Source organism: Pleurodeles waltl, chromosome 7, assembly GCF_031143425.1.
Source record: "Pleurodeles waltl isolate 20211129_DDA chromosome 7, aPleWal1.hap1.20221129, whole genome shotgun sequence".
Taxonomy (NCBI): Eukaryota; Metazoa; Chordata; class Amphibia; order Caudata; family Salamandridae; genus Pleurodeles; species Pleurodeles waltl.
The window spans coordinates 1,547,009,420-1,547,029,095 of NC_090446.1; the positions used below are offsets into that span (position 1 = coordinate 1,547,009,420).

The 19,676-nt window shown below is 53.0% G+C and overlaps 1 protein-coding gene across 2 annotated transcripts in view; it reads left to right on the forward strand.

Annotated features, from left to right (window-relative positions):
- Positions 1 to 19,676, forward strand: part of BCL3 (BCL3 transcription coactivator) — a 243,311-nt gene that overhangs the window by 76,082 nt on the left and 147,553 nt on the right. For both annotated transcript variants that reach the window (XM_069201444.1, XM_069201445.1), the window contains exon 3: positions 17,763 to 17,871. In XM_069201444.1, coding sequence (XP_069057545.1) covers positions 17,763 to 17,871 — 109 coding nt within the window. The remainder of the gene's footprint in view (positions 1 to 17,762; positions 17,872 to 19,676) is intronic.

Consider the following 19,676-nt stretch of genomic DNA (forward strand, 5'->3'; position numbering starts at 1 on the left):
CATTAGTATCCAGGGTGGGGGGCTATGCATTGGTGTCCTGGGTGAAGGACCAGGCTTCGGTGTTCAGGGTGAGGAACCAGGATTCAGTGTTCAGGGTGAGGGACCAGGCATTAGTATCCAGGGTGGGGGGCTTTGCATTGGTGTCCGGGGGAAGGACCAGGCTTTGGTGTTCAGGGTGAGGGACCAGGCTTCGGTGTTCAGGGTGAGGGACCAGGCATTAGTATCCAGGGTGGGGGGCTAATCATTGGTGTCCGGGGTGAAGGACTAGGCACTGGTGTCCATGGTGAGGAACTAGGCATTGATGTCCAGGGTGAGGGACCAGGCTTCGGTGTTCAGGGTGAGGGACCAGTCTTCGGTGTTCAGGGTGAGGGACCAGGCATTGGTATCCAGGGTGTGGGGCTATGCATTGGTGTCCAGGGTGAGGGACCAGGCATTGGTGTTCCGGGTGCGGGACCAGGCATTGGTATCCAGGGTGGGGGGCTATGCACTGGTGTCCAGCGTGGGGGGCTATGCACTGGTGTCCAGAGTGAGGGACCAGACATTGGTATCCAGGGTGGGGGGCTATGCATTGGTGTCTCGAGTGAGGGACTGGGCATTGGTGGCCGGGGTGAGGGACTAGGCATTGGTGTCCAGGGTGAGGGACAAGGCATTGGTGTCCAGGGTGAGGGACTAGGTGGTGGCATCCAGGGTGAAGAACCAGGCTTCGGTGTTCAGGGTGAGAGACCAGGCACTGGTGTGCAGGGTGAGGGACAAGGCACTGTTGTCCAGGGTGAGGGACTAGGCATTGGTGTCCAGGGTGAGGGACAAGGCACTGTTGTCCAGGGTGAGGGACTAGGCACTGTTGTCCAGGTTGAGGGACTAGGCATTCGTGTCCAGGGTGAGAGACAAGGCATTGGTGTCCAGGGTGAGGGACTAGGTGCCCAGGGTGAGGGACAAGGCATTGTTATCCATGGTGAGGGACTAGGCACTGGTGTCCAGGGTGAGGGACTAGGCATTGGTATCCTGGGTGAAGGACTAGACATTGGTGTCCAGGCTAAGGGACTAATATTAGTCTGGGTGAGGGATCAGACATTGTGTCACTCTCCCTTCAGACCGCACACTCTACAGACCCTACTCCGGCAGGGCGAGGGACCATAATGTGTCTCTCTTCCCCCCAGAGTGCACAGACTACAAACCCTGCTGTGTCAGAGTGAGGGGGGCACAGTGTCTGTCTCCCCTCTGAGTGCACTCCACAGACCCTGTTGTGGCAAGACGAGGGACCACATTGTGTGTGTCTCTCTTTCTTCCCTCAGATTGCCAGAGCAGTATGCCCCCACTGTGTCCTTACCAAACCTGGGACATAGTGAACGAACAGAGCAGCCATTTTAATACATGTGCTGGTCACTGGTCAACATGAGTTCACAGCTACATAATGGCCACTCTGAACCCTGGGTTGTTTGGTATCACACAACTCAGAATGATAAATCCAAACTGGTACCCGTGTTGGATGTATCCCTAAATGTACCCAGGGGTGACCTTAGAGGTGCCCCCTGCACAAGCTAACTACCCTGGCATGGTTGCTGACTGGTTCTATCTAGCCTGCCACCACCAGACAACCAATCTACAACCTTGGGGTGAGAGATCCTTCTCTCTGGGTTGCAGAACAAAACCCTTCCTGGTTAGAGGTGCTAACAACCCCTCCCTCAGGAATGTGCACTGTCCTGGCGGCGAGCTTCAAAGGGCTACAACCTTTGAAACACAAACCCCCGGCCTGCTGCTAGCAGCAGATGGCCAACCCCATTGCAAACCCCCATGTTTGGCAGGAGCAAGAGCAGGAAATTCAAACAAAGCACGGGAGGAGTGGCCCTACCTGGCACAAACCACCCCTAGGGTGTTGCCGTTCAGATGAACCCTCTATTTAAATTTCCTTAATCTTGGATTGAAGGAAAATAGCCAAACACCACAGGAAGTGGTCACTTAATGAGTGTAGCCTCCCTAAGGTAGATGACCCTTAAGCCACTAAGAGGTTCCCCCTAAAATGCCCACTAAATACAGTACTTAGTGAACATCCCTAGACCAGGAAATCAGAGTCAATGGACAAAAGGAGACCAGCAACAAGAAGGTCCGAAGCACGAGAACTGTGGACCTGCTGCACCAAAGAAGAGGCGGCAAACCCTGCCTGCTACACCCAGGACCCGACAATCACCACTGAGGAGCTGCTGGACAACTGGAAAAACCCTAAAGAACCCCAGAGGCTTCACTGATTGCCAAAGAACTCCCGCCAGAGTGGAGGTACCACTCCAAATCCACAAGGAACCAACAAGTCAGTGAGCTCCACTTCACTGACTGGATGTTAACTCCAGAACTGGATGCCAGAGCCAGACCAAACTTCACATCGACACCTGTCAGTGTGCCAAGTATGGTAGCACTGCACCTCATAGCGGCTGAAATGTACCAATACCCCAAACACCAAGAAAACAGTCCACCTGGGACTGAAAAAAGATCAGGAGGAAGCCACATTTAAGGGACTTCAGAAACAATCAAGACCTCCCACCAGAGGGCCTCCTTTGTCCTGCAGTCGACCCTTGAACCGACTTACCTCCTGCTTCTGAGGGCATCTTTGTGCACAGCTTCTGGCTCATGAATTCGCTCTCCTCCTGGCCGCCCGGTGCCCTGCACCCGAACCAAAGAACCTGCAGTGCCTTAAGGGTCCCTGCGACCTCAACACTCTAAGGGGACCCCCAGGATTCACCTTTAAACGTACCTGAGCAGAGCTTTTCCTAGTGGTTCCCCGCAGTGGCCCTGCACCAGCTCCAGAGACCTTGCCCCACTGCTCCCGACGAAACTGGGAGCCGCCCGAACTGCTCCAGCTGGCACAGTGTGCCCACCAACAACCCCGACCAACCTGCAAAAGGAGAAGTTGTTAAACCTACTGTGTGATTTTATATGTATTTGTAAATTATATCCTTCATTGATTCCTATAGTGCGTAATTACCCACAAAAAACTATTTTTATTAAACTTCAAACATTCATATCTCAAAAAGTATTTAACCAAAACTGATGATCTTATGCTTAGAAATTACACAAAAATCTGAAGTATTTTTTATTAATTGGTCTTGAGTTATTCCTTTGAGTGTGTGAGTTGCAAGATTGATGCTGTGAGTACAACAAGCTGATCTAGTTTTTACCCCTTTAAACCAATGTGCCTAGCTTTGCACACTACATAGGGGACCAGCCTCCGGGAACCTGCCATCACAGGAAGTGGCATCACAACCCATGACCTCACAGGAAGCAACATCAGATCTAAACACTTCAGACATATGTTTAGCAGGTCTATCATGAGAACATTTTAGAGCATTGCAATATTTAACAAATTAGATTTTGCTTTGGGCTTGTGCAAAAAAGTGAAGCAACCCCTAATCAAAATCTGGAGCTCAAGTTATACATTTAGGGACATATGACAAAGACATTTTCCCATAGACATAGAATGGGTAAATTCCTTTGCTACATCTGGCACTTAATTTTTAAAACCCTGCAGCAAAGAAACTGGCAGCAAGGAGAAACGTGGCAGTAAATCAATACTACTTAATTGGTTGAAAGTCTGCATTGTAATTAGGGCTTCCAGGTTTATGGTATTTTATTTATTGAACATTTCCGTCTGTATTGATCGATATTTATGTTTTGGCCACCATCTTATTGGTATTTATCCATATTTATTGCGTTTTTCTGTGAATAAAATAAGTTGGAACTTGTACATTTCCACACTTAATCAAGTGATATCCAGTCTACTTTGATGCATCTTGTGCTTAAACGTATTGAATAGGCAAATACAATAAAAAAAAAACCCTGTTTGAAAATTGTAGCATTATATGACAATTATACAATGAGATATGCATTGATTTAAGCAAATCTCACCCAGTTCTTTAACCCTCCTGCGCTGTGAATCCGCTCAGCAATTGGCCTGGAAGTCATGAATAACAGCACAGAGCGTCACTCAAAAGGGGCCCAATTTTCAGTATTTTTTTGCTTCTAAAAATGAATACAAAACAGCATTATTTTCTCTCTGTATTTATCTGTATAAAACAGTAAAAACAGGAAACTTTGAGCCTTAATTTTAAAATACCTTATGGGGCTATGGCACCTGCTGAAGAAATCTTTGTGTGATGCGTACATCTCAAGGAATCATATTATTGGTAAGATCATTCAGGAGGATAATACATTTGCTGGAGCAATCTGCATTTTTTCTAGTCCCAGATTTGACTCAAAGTAACAAAGAGGGTTATTGTGCCTTCCGCAAAGCACATTATGTAACACGCAGAGGATACATTTTTATTTTATGTTGCTAGGTAAATAGGTTACTGCTTTTAACACAGAGAGTCTTTTGTTACGTCCAGTTCATAAAGTGCAATCTTTGTAATATAGCACAGTGAGCTGTGGAGGACGTGTGACTCGTACACATTGCAACCCTCACTGTCTCACACAGCACATCCTGTGCATTGACGTACATGCATATGATTGTCAGGGCCTCATTTACAAGTCCTTTGCACCACTGTTGCATCATGCTTTTGTGACGCAGCAGTGGCACTAGCAGTGCTTAACATTGCTGCAAATTTACAAACTGACGCTTTGGGCCGAATGCGTGAGTTTGCAAAGCCTTGCGTCACATTATACCTGCGCCAGGTATAATGTATGCAGGGTAGGTGTTCCCACATGAAAGGCCACGCAGACCTGATGCAGTGAAATTTACATTTCACTGTCTCATTCTGCGACTTCACTGCGTCAAAATGTTACTGCCTGCTTAGAGCAGGTGTAAAATTGACGCAGGGGTTTTCTGTATGGGGGCTTCCTTGAATTGCTGGAGTAGCATTATTTTTTTGACACTAGTCCAGCAATGCAAGAGTTTAGCGCCAACAGATGCGTCAGAATTTCTGACGCATCTGTGAAAACGTACACAATGGAGCTCTGTATTGTAAATACAGCGCATCAATGGTGTCGTTAGAGGATCGTAGGGCAGCACAAGAAATCTGACGCATTGAAGCCGATGCGTCAGACTTTTGTAAATGAAGCTCTCAGTGTATAATGTATACGTATGATGTAAAGCGCTCTGACACACAGAGATGAGATGAGTAGCACTATGGTGCTGTCAAATAAATAAAGCAAAATAGTGGTATTTAAATTGTTATTTTTGTATATACTGGGACAGACCAGCACATTTGACATTCTTACCTTGCATGGAAATCTCTTAAATACAGAGATGGTCAAAAGTCAAAAGCTGCCTCTCTTAAGCACCTTTGAAGAGATAAGCTGAGAGCCTTTCTTACCCCTCCATTGCATGTAGGTGTGAGGCTCTGATAGCTCCCAGCTAGGATACCATACTCCAGCAAATGGAGGCCTGGTGGCCCCTGAACTTCAGCGTTTGTTTTGGGCCCGGCTGGAATCTGGCAAGCCCCCTCCCCACCAGCACATTGCTGTTGGTAACAGCAGCAGACAAGGTGCGGGTGCTACTGAATATATGCCTGACAACTACACAGGGACAGGTTTATCATATTTCGGTGAGGCCCAACCTCCTGGCAGGGTAGATGGCATCCAGACTGTGAAAAGAGTGGGTGGACGCTGTCCAACCCATTTGCACCTTTGAGGTGTGCCCTGGGCGTAGCCTAGAAGCCTGTTGGTGAAGAGCACCTGTCAGGGGACTCATGAGACGAGTCTCCGGCTCGGACAACACACCAGGTCAACCATAATGAAGACATTAGGAGCCGGAAGGCAGGGGCGTCACACAGCCACCAGCAGCTCAGCTGATGCTACTAGCCTCAGTGTCCTGACAGATGTCGTGCTCCCTGGCCTCAGTATCCTGACAGGTGTCATGCTCCTAGCCTCGGTATCCTTACAGGTGTCGTGCTCCTAGCCTCGGTATCCTGACAGGTGCCGTGGTCCTAGCCTCGGTATTCTGACAGGTGTAGTGCCTCTAGCCTCGGTATCCTTACAGGTGTCGTGCTCCTAGCCTCGATATCCTGACAGGTGTCATGCTCCTAGCCTCGGTATCCTGACAGGTGCCGTGGTCCTAGCCTCGGTATTCTGACAGGTGTAGTGCCTCTAGCCTCGGTATCCTGACAGGTGTTGTGCTCCTAGCCTCAGTATCCTGACAGGTGTCGTGCTCCTAGTCTCATTATACTGACAGGTGTCGTGCACCTAGTCTCATTATACTGACAGGTGTCGTGCACCTAGTATCATTATACTGACAGGTGTAGTGCCCCTAGCCTCAGTATCCTGACAGGTGTCATGCCCCTAGCCTCGGTATCCTGACAGGTGTCGTGCTCCTAGACTCAGTATCCTGACAGGTGTCGTGCCCCTAGCCTCGGTATCCTGACAGGTGTCGTGCTCCTAGCCTCAGTATCCTGACAGGTGTCGTGCTCCTAGCCTCGGTATCCTGACAGGTGTCGTGCTCCTAGCCTCAGTATCCTGACAGGTGCCGTGCTCCTAGCCTCGGTATTCTGACAGGTGTAGTGCCTCTAGCCTCGGTATCCTGACAGGTGTCGTGCTCCTAGCCTCAGTATCCTGACAGGTGCCGTGCTCCTAGCCTCGGTATTCTGACAGGTGTAGTGCCTCTAGCCTCGGTATACTGACAGGTGTCGTGCTCCTAGCCTCAGTATCCTGACAGGTGCCGTGCTCCTAGCCTCGGTAATCTGACAGGTGTAGTGCCTCTAGCCTCGGTATCCTGACAGGTGTCGTGCCCCCAGCCTCAGTGTCCTGACAGGTGTCGTGCCCCTAGCCTCAGTATCCTGACAGATGTCGTGCTCCCTGGCCTCGGTATCCTGACAGGTGTCGTGCTCCTAGACTTGGTATACTGTCAGGTGTCATGCTCCTAGCCTCGGTATCCTGACAGGTGTCATGCCCCTAGCCTCGGTATCCTGACAGGTGTCATGCCCCTAGCCTCGGTATCCTTACAGGTGTCGTGCTCCTAGTCTCATTATACTGACAGGTGTAGTGCTCCTAGTCTCATTATACTGACAGGTGTCATGCTCCTAGCCTCAGTATCCTGACAGATGTCGTGCTCCTAGCATCGGTATTCTGACAGGTGTCATGCTCCTAGCCTCGGTATCCTGACAGGTGTCGTGCTCCTAGCCTCGGTATCCTGACAAGTGTCGTGCTCCTAGCCTCAGTATCCTGACAGGTGTCCTGCTCCTAGCCTCAGTACCCTGACAGGTGTCGTGCTCCTAATCTCTGTATTCTGACAGGTGTAGTGCCTCTAGCCTCAGTATCCTGACAGGTGTTGTGCTCCTGGCCTCGGCAGGTGTCGTGCTCCTAGCCTCGGTATCCTGACAGGTGTCGTTCCCCCAGCCTCAGTATCCTGACAGGTGTCGTGCTCCCAGCCTCAGTGTCCTGACAGGTGTCGTGCCCCTAGCCTCAGTATCCTGACAGGTGTTGTGCTCCTAGACTTGGTATACTGTCAGGTGTCGTGCTCCTAGCCTCGGTATCCTGACAGGTGTCATGCCCCTGGCCTCGGTATCCTGACAGGTGTCATGCCCCTAGCCTCAGTATCCTGACAGGTGTCATGCTCCTAGCCTCGGTATCCTTACAGGTGTCGTGCTCCTAGCCTCGGTATCCTGACAGGTGTCGTGCTCCTAGCCTCGGTATCCAGACAGGTGCTGTGGTCCTAGCCTCGGTATTCTGACAGGTGTAGTGCCTCTAGCCTCGGTATCCTGACAGGTGTTGTGCTCCTAGCCTCAGTATCCTGACAGGTGTCGTGCTCCTAGTCTCATTATACTGACAGGTGTCGTGCACCTAGTCTCATTATACTGACAGGTGTCATGCACCTAGTATCATTATACTGACAGGTGTGGTGCCCCTAGCCTCAGTATCCTGACAGGTGTCATGCCCCTAGCCTCGGTATCCTGACAGGTGTCGTGCCCCTAGCCTCGGTATCCTGACAGGTGTCGTGCTCCTAGCCTCGGTATCCTGACAGGTGTCATGCTCCTAGCCTCGGTATCCTGACAGGTGTCTTGCTCCTAGCCTCAGTATCCTGAAAGGTGCCGTGCTCCTAGCCTCGGTATTCTGACAGGTGCAGTGCCTCTAGCCTCGGTATCCTGACAGGTGTCGTGCTCCTAGCCTCAGTATCCTGACAGGTGCCGTGCTCCTAGCCTCGGTATTCTGACAGGTGTAGTGCCTTTAGCCTCGGTATCCTGACAGGTGTTGTGCTCCTAGCCTCAGTATCCTGACAGGTGTCGTGCTCCTAGTCTCATTATACTGACAGGTGTCGTGCACCTAGTCTCATTATACTGACAGGTGTCGTGCCCCTAGCCTCAGTATCCTGACAGGTGTCGTGCCCCCAGCCTCAGTGTCCTGACAGGTGTCGTGCCCCAAGCCTCAGTATCCTGACAGATGTCGTGCTCCCTGGCCTCGGTATCCTGACAGGCGTCGTGCTCCTAGACTTGGTATACTGTCAGGTGTCATGCTCCTAGCCTCGGTATCCTGACAGGTGTCATGCCCCTAGCCTCGGTATCCTGACAGGTGTCATGCCCCTAGCCTCGGTATCCTTACAGGTGTCGTGCTCCTAGTCTCATTATACTGACAGGTGTAGTGCTCCTAGTCTCATTATACTGACAGGTGTCATGCTCCTAGCCTCAGTATCCTGACAGATGTCGTGCTCCTAGCATCGGTATTCTGACAGGTGTCATGCTCCTAGCCTCGGTATCCTGACAGGTGTCGTGCTCCTAGCCTCGGTATCCTGACAAGTGTCGTGCTCCTAGCCTCAGTATCCTGACAGGTGTCCTGCTCCTAGCCTCAGTACCCTGACAGGTGTCGTGCTCCTAATCTCTGTATTCTGACAGGTGTCATGCTCCTAGCCTCGGTATCCTGACAGGTGCCGTGCTCCTAGCCTCGGTATTCTGACAGGTGTAGTGCCTCTAGCCTCGGTATCCTGACAGGTGTTGTGCTCCTAGCCTCAGTATCCTGACAGGTGTCGTGCTCCTAGTCTCATTATACTGACAGGTGTCGTGCACCTAGTCTCATTATACTGACAGGTGTCGTGCACCAGTATCATTATACTGACAGGTGTCATGCCCCTAGCCTCGGTATCCTGACAGGTGTCGTGCTCCTAGCCTCGGTATCCTGACAGGTGTCGTGCCCCTAGCCTCGGTATCCTGACAGGTGTCATGCTCCTAGCCTCGGTATCCTGACAGGTGTCATGCTCCTAGTCTCGGTATCCTGACAGGTGTTGTGCTCCTAGCCTCAGTATCCTGACAGGTGCCGTGCTCCTAGCCTCGGTATTCTGACAGGTGTAGTGCCTCTAGCCTCGGTATCCTGACAGGTGTCGTGCTCCTAGCCTCAGTATCCTGACAGGTGCCGTGCTCCTAGCCTCGGTATTCTGACAGGTGTAGTGCCTCTAGCCTCAGTATCCTGACAGGTGTTGTTCTCCTAGCCTCAGTATCCTGACAGGTGTCGTGCTCCTAGTCTCATTATACTGACAGGTGTCGTGCACCTAGTCTCATTATACTGACAGGTGTCGTGCACCTAGCATCATTATACTGACAGGTGTAGTGCCCCTAGCCTCAGTATCCTGACAGGTGTCGTGCCCCTAGCCTCAGTATCCTGACAGGTGTCGTGCCCTCAGCCTCAGTGTCCTGACAGGTGTCGTGCCCCTAGCCTCAGTATCCTGACAGATGTCGTGCTCCCTGGCCTCGGTATCCTGACAGGTGTCGTTCTCCTAGACTTGGTATACTGTCAGGTGTCATGCTCCCAGCCTCGGTATCCTGACAGGTGTCATGCCCCTAGCCTCGGTATCCTGACAGGTGTCATGCCCCTAGCCTCGGTATCCTTACAGGTGTCGTGGTCCTAGTCTCATTATACTGACAGGTGTGGTGCTCCTAGTCTCATTATACTGACAGGTGTCATGCTCCTAGCCTCAGTATCCTGACAGATGTCGTGCTCCTAGCATCGGTATTCTGACAGGTGTCATGCTCCTAGCCTCGGTATCCTGACAGGTGTCGTGCTCCTAGCCTCGGTATCCTGACAAGTGTCGTGCTCCTAGCCTCAGTATCCTGACAGGTGTCCTGCTCCTAGCCTCAGTACCCTGACAGGTGTCGTGCTCCTAATCTCTGTATTCTGACAGGTGAAGTGCCTCTAGCCTCAGTATCCTGACAGGTGTTGTGCTCCTGGCCTCGTCAGGTGTCGTGCTCCTAGCCTCGGTATCCTGACAGGTGTCGTTCCCCCAGCCTCAGTATCCTGACAGGTGTCGTGCTCCCAGCCTCAGTGTCCTGACAGGTGCCGTGCCCCTAGCCTCAGTATCCTGACAGGTGTTGTGCTCCTGGCCTCGGCAGGTGTCGTGCTCCTAGCCTCGGTGTTCTGACAGGTGTCATGCCCCTAGCCTCAGTATCCTGACAGGTGTCATGCCCCCAGCCTCGGTATCCTGACAGGTGTCGTGCCCCCAGCCTCAGTATCCTGACAGGTGTCATGCCCCCAGCCTCAGTATCCTGACAGGTGTCGTGCCCCCAGCCTCAGTATCCTGACAGGTATCGTGCCCCTAGCCTCAGTATCCTGACAGATGTCGTGCTCCTAGCCTCAGTATCCTGACAGGTGTCGTGCCCCCAGCCTCGGTATCCTGACAGGTGTCGTGCCCCCAGCCTCAGTATCCTGACAGGTGTCATGCCCCCAGCCTCAGTATCCTGACAGGTGTCGTGCCCCCAGCCTCAGTATCCTGACAGGTATCGTGCCCCTAGCCTCAGTATCCTGACAGATGTCGTGCTCCTAGCCTCAGTATCCTGACAGGTGTCGTGCCCCCAGCCTCGGTATCCTGACAGGTGTCGTGCCCCCAGCCTCAGTATCCTGACAGGTGTTGTGCTCCTGGCCTCGGCAGGTGTCGTGCTCCTAGCCTCGGTATCCTGACAGGTGTCGTTCCCCCAGCCTCAGTATCCTGACAGGTGTCGTGCTCCCAGCCTCAGTGTCCTGACAGGTGTCGTGCCCCTAGCCTCAGTATCCTGACAGGTGTTGTGCTCCTAGACTTGGTATACTGTCAGGTGTCGTGCTCCTAGCCTCGGTATCCTGACAGGTGTCATGCCCCTGGCCTCGGTATCCTGACAGGTGTCATGCCCCTAGCCTCAGTATCCTGACAGGTGTCATGCTCCTAGCCTCGGTATCCTTACAGGTGTCGTGCTCCTAGCCTCGGTATCCTGACAGGTGTCGTGCTCCTAGCCTCGGTATCCAGACAGGTGCTGTGGTCCTAGCCTCGGTATTCTGACAGGTGTAGTGCCTCTAGCCTCGGTATCCTGACAGGTGTTGTGCTCCTAGCCTCAGTATCCTGACAGGTGTCGTGCTCCTAGTCTCATTATACTGACAGGTGTCGTGCACCTAGTCTCATTATACTGACAGGTGTCATGCACCTAGTATCATTATACTGACAGGTGTGGTGCCCCTAGCCTCAGTATCCTGACAGGTGTCATGCCCCTAGCCTCGGTATCCTGACAGGTGTCGTGCCCCTAGCCTCGGTATCCTGACAGGTGTCGTGCTCCTAGCCTCGGTATCCTGACAGGTGTCATGCTCCTAGCCTCGGTATCCTGACAGGTGTCTTGCTCCTAGCCTCAGTATCCTGAAAGGTGCCGTGCTCCTAGCCTCGGTATTCTGACAGGTGCAGTGCCTCTAGCCTCGGTATCCTGACAGGTGTCGTGCTCCTAGCCTCAGTATCCTGACAGGTGCCGTGCTCCTAGCCTCGGTATTCTGACAGGTGTAGTGCCTTTAGCCTCGGTATCCTGACAGGTGTTGTGCTCCTAGCCTCAGTATCCTGACAGGTGTCGTGCTCCTAGTCTCATTATACTGACAGGTGTCGTGCACCTAGTCTCATTATACTGACAGGTGTCGTGCCCCTAGCCTCAGTATCCTGACAGGTGTCGTGCCCCCAGCCTCAGTGTCCTGACAGGTGTCGTGCCCCAAGCCTCAGTATCCTGACAGATGTCGTGCTCCCTGGCCTCGGTATCCTGACAGGCGTCGTGCTCCTAGACTTGGTATACTGTCAGGTGTCATGCTCCTAGCCTCGGTATCCTGACAGGTGTCATGCCCCTAGCCTCGGTATCCTGACAGGTGTCATGCCCCTAGCCTCGGTATCCTTACAGGTGTCGTGCTCCTAGTCTCATTATACTGACAGGTGTAGTGCTCCTAGTCTCATTATACTGACAGGTGTCATGCTCCTAGCCTCAGTATCCTGACAGATGTCGTGCTCCTAGCATCGGTATTCTGACAGGTGTCATGCTCCTAGCCTCGGTATCCTGACAGGTGTCGTGCTCCTAGCCTCGGTATCCTGACAAGTGTCGTGCTCCTAGCCTCAGTATCCTGACAGGTGTCCTGCTCCTAGCCTCAGTACCCTGACAGGTGTCGTGCTCCTAATCTCTGTATTCTGACAGGTGTCATGCTCCTAGCCTCGGTATCCTGACAGGTGCCGTGCTCCTAGCCTCGGTATTCTGACAGGTGTAGTGCCTCTAGCCTCGGTATCCTGACAGGTGTTGTGCTCCTAGCCTCAGTATCCTGACAGGTGTCGTGCTCCTAGTCTCATTATACTGACAGGTGTCGTGCACCTAGTCTCATTATACTGACAGGTGTCGTGCACCAGTATCATTATACTGACAGGTGTCATGCCCCTAGCCTCGGTATCCTGACAGGTGTCGTGCTCCTAGCCTCGGTATCCTGACAGGTGTCGTGCCCCTAGCCTCGGTATCCTGACAGGTGTCATGCTCCTAGCCTCGGTATCCTGACAGGTGTCATGCTCCTAGTCTCGGTATCCTGACAGGTGTTGTGCTCCTAGCCTCAGTATCCTGACAGGTGCCGTGCTCCTAGCCTCGGTATTCTGACAGGTGTAGTGCCTCTAGCCTCGGTATCCTGACAGGTGTCGTGCTCCTAGCCTCAGTATCCTGACAGGTGCCGTGCTCCTAGCCTCGGTATTCTGACAGGTGTAGTGCCTCTAGCCTCAGTATCCTGACAGGTGTTGTTCTCCTAGCCTCAGTATCCTGACAGGTGTCGTGCTCCTAGTCTCATTATACTGACAGGTGTCGTGCACCTAGCATCATTATACTGAAAGGTGTAGTGCCCCTAGCCTCAGTATCCTGACAGGTGTCGTGCCCCTAGCCTCAGTATCCTGACAGGTGTCGTGCCCTCAGCCTCAGTGTCCTGACAGGTGTCGTGCCCCTAGCCTCAGTATCCTGACAGATGTCGTGCTCCCTGGCCTCGGTATCCTGACAGGTGTCGTTCTCCTAGACTTGGCATACTGTCAGGTGTCATGCTCCCAGCCTCGGTATCCTGACAGGTGTCATGCCCCTAGCCTCGGTATCCTGACAGGTGTCATGCCCCTAGCCTCGGTATCCTTACAGGTGTCGTGGTCCTAGTCTCATTATACTGACAGGTGTGGTGCTCCTAGTCTCATTATACTGACAGGTGTCATGCTCCTAGCCTCAGTATCCTGACAGATGTCGTGCTCCTAGCATCGGTATTCTGACAGGTGTCATGCTCCTAGCCTCGGTATCCTGACAGGTGTCGTGCTCCTAGCCTCGGTATCCTGACAAGTGTCGTGCTCCTAGCCTCAGTATCCTGACAGGTGTCCTGCTCCTAGCCTCAGTACCCTGACAGGTGTCGTGCTCCTAATCTCTGTATTCTGACAGGTGAAGTGCCTCTAGCCTCAGTATCCTGACAGGTGTTGTGCTCCTGGCCTCGGCAGGTGTCGTGCTCCTAGCCTCGGTATCCTGACAGGTGTCGTTCCCCCAGCCTCAGTATCCTGACAGGTGTCGTGCTCCCAGCCTCAGTGTCCTGACAGGTGCCGTGCCCCTAGCCTCAGTATCCTGACAGGTGTTGTGCTCCTGGCCTCGGCAGGTGTCGTGCTCCTAGCCTCGGTGTTCTGACAGGTGTCATGCCCCTAGCCTCAGTATCCTGACAGGTGTCATGCCCCCAGCCTCGGTATCCTGACAGGTGTCGTGCCCCCAGCCTCAGTATCCTGACAGGTGTCATGCCCCCAGCCTCAGTATCCTGACAGGTGTCGTGCCCCCAGCCTCAGTATCCTGACAGGTATCGTGCCCCTAGCCTCAGTATCCTGACAGATGTCGTGCTCCTAGCCTCAGTATCCTGACAGGTGTCGTGCCCCCAGCCTCGGTATCCTGACAGGTGTCGTGCCCCCAGCCTCAGTATCCTGACAGGTGTCATGCCCCCAGCCTCAGTATCCTGACAGGTGTCGTGCCCCCAGCCTCAGTATCCTGACAGGTATCGTGCCCCTAGCCTCAGTATCCTGACAGATGTCGTGCTCCTAGCCTCAGTATCCTGACAGGTGTCGTGCCCCCAGCCTCGGTATCCTGACAGGTGTCGTGCCCCCAGCCTCAGTATCCTGACAGGTGTTGTGCTCCTGGCCTCGGCAGGTGTCGTGCACCTAGCCTCGGTATCCTGACAGGTGTTGTGCTCCTAGTATCATTATACTGACATGTGTCGTGCACCTAGTCTCATTATACTGACAGGTGTTGTGCACCTAGTATCATTATACTGACAGGTGTAGTGCCCCTAGCCTCAGTATCCTGACAGGTGTCATGCCCCTAGCCTCGGTATCCTGACAGGTGTCGTGCTCCTAGCCTCGGTATCCTGACAGGTGTCGTGCCCCTAGCCTCGGTATCCTGACAGGTGTCGTGCTCCTAGCCTCGGTATCCTGACAGGTGTCGTGCTCCTAGCCTCGGTATCCTGACAGGTGTCGTGCTCCTAGCCTCGGTATCCTGACAGGTGCCGTGCTCCTAGCCTCGGTATTCTGACAGGTGTAGTGCCTCTAGCCTCGGTATCCTGACAGGTGTCGTGCTCCTAGCCTCGGTATCCTGACAGGTGCCGTGCTCCTAGCCTCGGTATTCTGACAGGTGTAGTGCCTCTAGCCTCGGTATCCTGACAGGTGTCGTGCTCCTAGCCTCAGTATCCTGACAGGTGTCGTGCTCCTAGTGTCATTATACTGACAGGTGTCGTGCACCTAGTCTCATTATACTGACAGGTGTCGTGCACCTAGTATCATTATACTGACAGGTGTAGTGCCCCTAGCCTCAGTATCCTGACAGGTGTCGTGCCCCTAGCCTCAGTATCCTGACAGGTGTCGTGCCCCCAGCCTCAGTGTCCTGACAGGTGTCGTGCCCCTTGCCTCAGTATCCTGACAGATGTCGTGCTCCCTGGCCTCGGTATCCTGACAGGTGTCGTTCTCCTAGACTTGGTATACTGTCAGGTGTCATGCTCCTAGCCTCGGTATCCTGACAGGTGTCATGCCCCTAGCCTCGGTATCCTGACAGGTGTCATGCCCCTAGCCTTGGTATCCTTACAGGTGTCGTACTCCTAGTCTCATTATACTGACAGGTGTAGTGCTCCTAGTCTCATTATACTGACAGGTGTCATGCTCCTAGCCTCAGTATCCTGACAGATGTCGTGCTCCTAGCATCGGTATTCTGACAGGTGTCATGCTCCTAGCCTCGGTATCCTGACAGGTGTCGTGCTCCTAGCCTCGGTATCCTGACAAGTGTCGTGCTCCTAGCCTCAGTATCCTGACAGGTGTCCTGCTCCTAGCCTCAGTACCCTGACAGGTGTCGTGCTCCTAATCTCTGTATTCTGACAGGTGTAGTGCCTCTAGCCTCAGTATCCTGACAGGTGTTGTGCTCCTGGCCTCGGCAGGTGTCGTGCTCCTAGCCTCGGTATCCTGACAGGTGTCGTTCCCCCAGCCTCAGTATCCTGACAGGTGTTGTGCTCCCAGCCTCAGTATCCTGACAGGTGTCGTGCCCCTAGCCTCAGTATCCTGACAGGTGTTGTGCTCCTGGCCTCAGCAGGTGTCGTGCTCCTAGCCTCGGTATTCTGACAGGTGTCATGCCCCTAGCCTCAGTATCCTGACAGGTGTCATGCCCCCAGCCTCGGTATCCTGACAGGTGTCGTGCCCCCGGCCTCAGTATCCTGACAGGTGTCGTGCCCCCAGCCTCAGTATCCTGACAGGTGTCATGCCCCTAGCCTCAGTATCCTGACAGATGTCGTGCTCCTAGCCTCAGTATCCTGACAGGTGTCGTGCCCCCAGCCTCGGTATCCTGACAGGTGTCGTGCCCCCAGCCTCAGTATCCTGACAGGTGTCGTGCCCCCAGCCTCGGTATCCTGACAGGTGTCGTGCCCCTAGACTCGGTATCCTGACAGATGTCGTGCTCCTAGCCTTAGTATCCTGACAGGTGTTGTGCCCCCAGCCTCAGTATCCTGACAGGTGTCGTGCTCCTATCCTCAGTATCCTGACAGGTGTTGTGCTCCTGTCCTCGGCAGGTGTCGTGCACCTAGCCTCGGTATTCTGACAGGTGTCGTGCTCCTAGGCTCTGTATCCTGACAGGACTCGGGCTCCTATCCTCAGTATCCTGACAGGTGTCAGGCTCCTGCCCTCACTATCCTGACAGGGGTCATGACCTTGTGCGGGAACCACCTTTTGCTGTGGCACGCATCCTTCTGTGCCCTCTCTATTCCGTACTGTGGACTCGACCCTTCCTGCAGTCTCCTTCCTTATACAGAGAGGCTTTGCATCCTGTGAGACTTCCTACATGTTGCAGACTCCCCTATCCTGCTGTCTCTGCGCGTCTTCTGAGGGACTCTTGTAATGCTGTGGGACTATCTTTGTGCTTTTTAACTCTTCTCATGCTGTGTCACAGCAGCTGTGGACCTCTTCTCATGCTGTGGTACTCTCCTCATGCTGCACAACTCTCTCCATGCTATAAGACTCTCCATGCTGTGGGACTCACCTCATGTTACCGGACTCTCTTCATGCTGTAGGATTATCTTCATGCTGCAGGACTCTGTGCATGCTGTGGCACCTTTCTCGTGCAGCAGGATTCCCGTCTTTCTGTGGGACTCTCTCCATGCTCTGGGACTCTCCTCATGCTGCAGGACTCCTCATGCTGTGGCACCTTTCTCATGCAGCAGGATTCCCGTCTTTCTGTGGGACTCTCTCCATGCTCTGGGACTCTCCTCATGCTGCAGGACTCCTCATGCTGTGACACCTTTCTCATGCAGCAGGATTCCTGTCTTTCTATGGGATTCCCTTCATGCTGCAGGACTCTTTTCATTCTATGGCACTTCTGTAGGACTCTCTGCATGCACGTAGGACCCTCTTTGTACTGGGGACCTTTCCTCATGATGCAGGAATCTCTTTGGGCTGTGGCACTTTCCTCATGCTGCACGATTCTCTTCATGCTGTACAACTGTCCTCATGCTGTGGCACCTTCCTCATGCATCAGGATTCTCATGCAGTGGCATTTTCCTCATGTTGCAGGATTCACATGTGGGTCTCTCCTCCTGCTGCAGGCTTATCTTCATGCTGTAGAACTCTTCTCATGCCATAGGACTCTCCTCATGCTGCAGGATTCTCATGCAGTGGCATTTTCCTCTTCTGCAGGATTTTCATGTGGGACTCTCCTCATGCTGCAGGTTTCTCTTTGTGCTGTAGAACTCTCATGCTGTGGCACTTTTCTCATGCCGCCAGATTCTCATGCTGTGGGACTCTCCTAATTCTGTTGGACTTTCTTTGTGCTGTGGCAATTTCCTCATACTTCCAGATGATCTTCATGCTGTGGTACTCTCCTCATGTTGTAGGGCTCTATTTGTGCTGCAGATCTCTCTTCTTGCAGTGGCGCTTTCCTGATGCTACAGGATTCTCATCATGCTGTGGCACTTTCCTCATGTTGCAGGATTCTCCTCATGCTGTGGGATTCTCCTCGTGCTGTGGGACTCTCCTAATATTACTAGGCTCTCTTGCTAACCACATTCTCATCTTATTCCAGGGCTCTGCACATTGCTGTTGCGCAGGGAAACTTCCCAGCCATCCAGCGCCTCGTCCACCTCTTCCTGCAGGGGCAGAAGAACCTGGACACATTCAACAACCTCCGGCAGGTGAGGCACAAAATCCTACCTGTCTGTATGTGAAGTGGTGAAGGGATGCCCTCTCCTACACCTGAGTTCTATATGTGATCCCTCACCTGAAAGTGAATTCTTGTGGTGGAGGTGCTCAAGGGGTCTGTGTAGCCAAATGTACCCCCTCTACTGCCCCTGAGGTCTGTATATTAGAAGGTATCATCATTGTGCTGCCTCTGTGGTCGGTGTGTGAGGGGATGGACACACCCTCAGAGCTTAATTTGAGCCGCTGGTCTCCAGTGCTCGGCACCGACACTTAATTGCCAACTCCCACAATTATGACAATCTGCCACATGGTGGTGCTGTTTGCCTGATTTGGAGATGAGCAAAACAACAGTAGTTTATTAATTCAATAAACTTACAAAATAACTAATACCTGTCACCCAAGCCATTCTCATAGTTTTGGGGGCATTGAATAGTCTGGATTGCCATGCTTGTAGAGTGTGGTGGTTAGTAGTTGTGTTGGCTCTGTCCTTGGCAGCGCTGGCAGGGACGATGGGGGCTGCAAGCTACTGTGGCCACCTGACGAGGGACCTGACACTTTTGTCTTGTTTACAAATTAAGCACTGCACTCCCTGCTTCCCCTGAGGTCTGTATGTGAGGAGGTAGGAACACTCTGCACCCCTGAGGTCTCTCTGTGAGGAGGTAGGGACACTCTGCTTCCCCTGAGGTCTGTGTGTGAGGAGGTGGAGACACTCTGCACCCCTGGGGTCTGTATGTGAGGAGGTAGTGACACTCTGCTTCCCCATGAGGTCTGTATGTGAGGAGGTAGAGACACTCTGCTTCCCCTGAGGTCTGTATGTGAGGAGGTAGAGACACTCTGCGGCCCCTGAGGTCTGTATGTGAGGAGGTAGAGACACTCTGCTTCCCCTGAGGTCTGTATGTGAGGAGGTAGAGACACTCTGCGGCCCCTGAGGTCTGTATATGAGGAGGTAGGGGCACTCTGCTTCCCCATGGTCTGTATGTGAGGAGGTAGAGACACTCTGCTTCCCCCTGAGGTCTGTATGTGAGGAGGTAGAGACACTCTGCGGCCCCTGAGGTCTGTATATGAGGAGGTAGGGGCACTCTGCTTCCCCATGGTCTGTATGTGAGGAGGTAGATACACTCTGCTTCCCCCTGAGGTCTGTATGTGAGGAGGTAGAGACACTCTGCTTCCCCCTGAGGTCTGTATGTGAGGAGGTAGAGACACTCTGCTAACCCTGAGGTCTGTATATGAGGAGGTAGAGACACTCTGCTAACCCTGAGGTCTGTATATGAAGAGGTAGGGACTGTCTGCTGTCCCTGAGGTCTGTATGTGAGGAGGTAGGGGCACTCTGCTGTCCCTGAGGTTTGTATGTGAGGAGGTAGGGACACTCTGCTTCCCCCTGAGGTCTGTATGTGAGGAGGTAGAGACACTCTGCGGCCCCTGAGGTCTGTATATGAGGAGGTAGAGACACTCTGCTAACTCTGAGGTCTGTATATGAAGAGGTAGGGACTGTCTGCTGCCCCTGAGGTCTGTATGTGAGGAGGTAGGGACATTCTGCTTCCCCCTGAGGTCTGCATGTGAGGAGGTAGAGACACTCTGCAGCCCCTGAGGTATGTATATGAGGAGGTAGAGACACTCTGCTAACCCTGAGGTCTGTATATGAGGAGGTAGGGGCACTCTGCTTCCCCATGGTCTGTATGTGAGGAGGTAGGGACAATCTGCTTCCCCCTGAGGTCTGTATGTGAGGAGGTAGAGACACTCTGCGGCCCCTGAGGTCTGTATATGAGGAGGTAGAGACACTCTGCTAACCCTGAGGTCT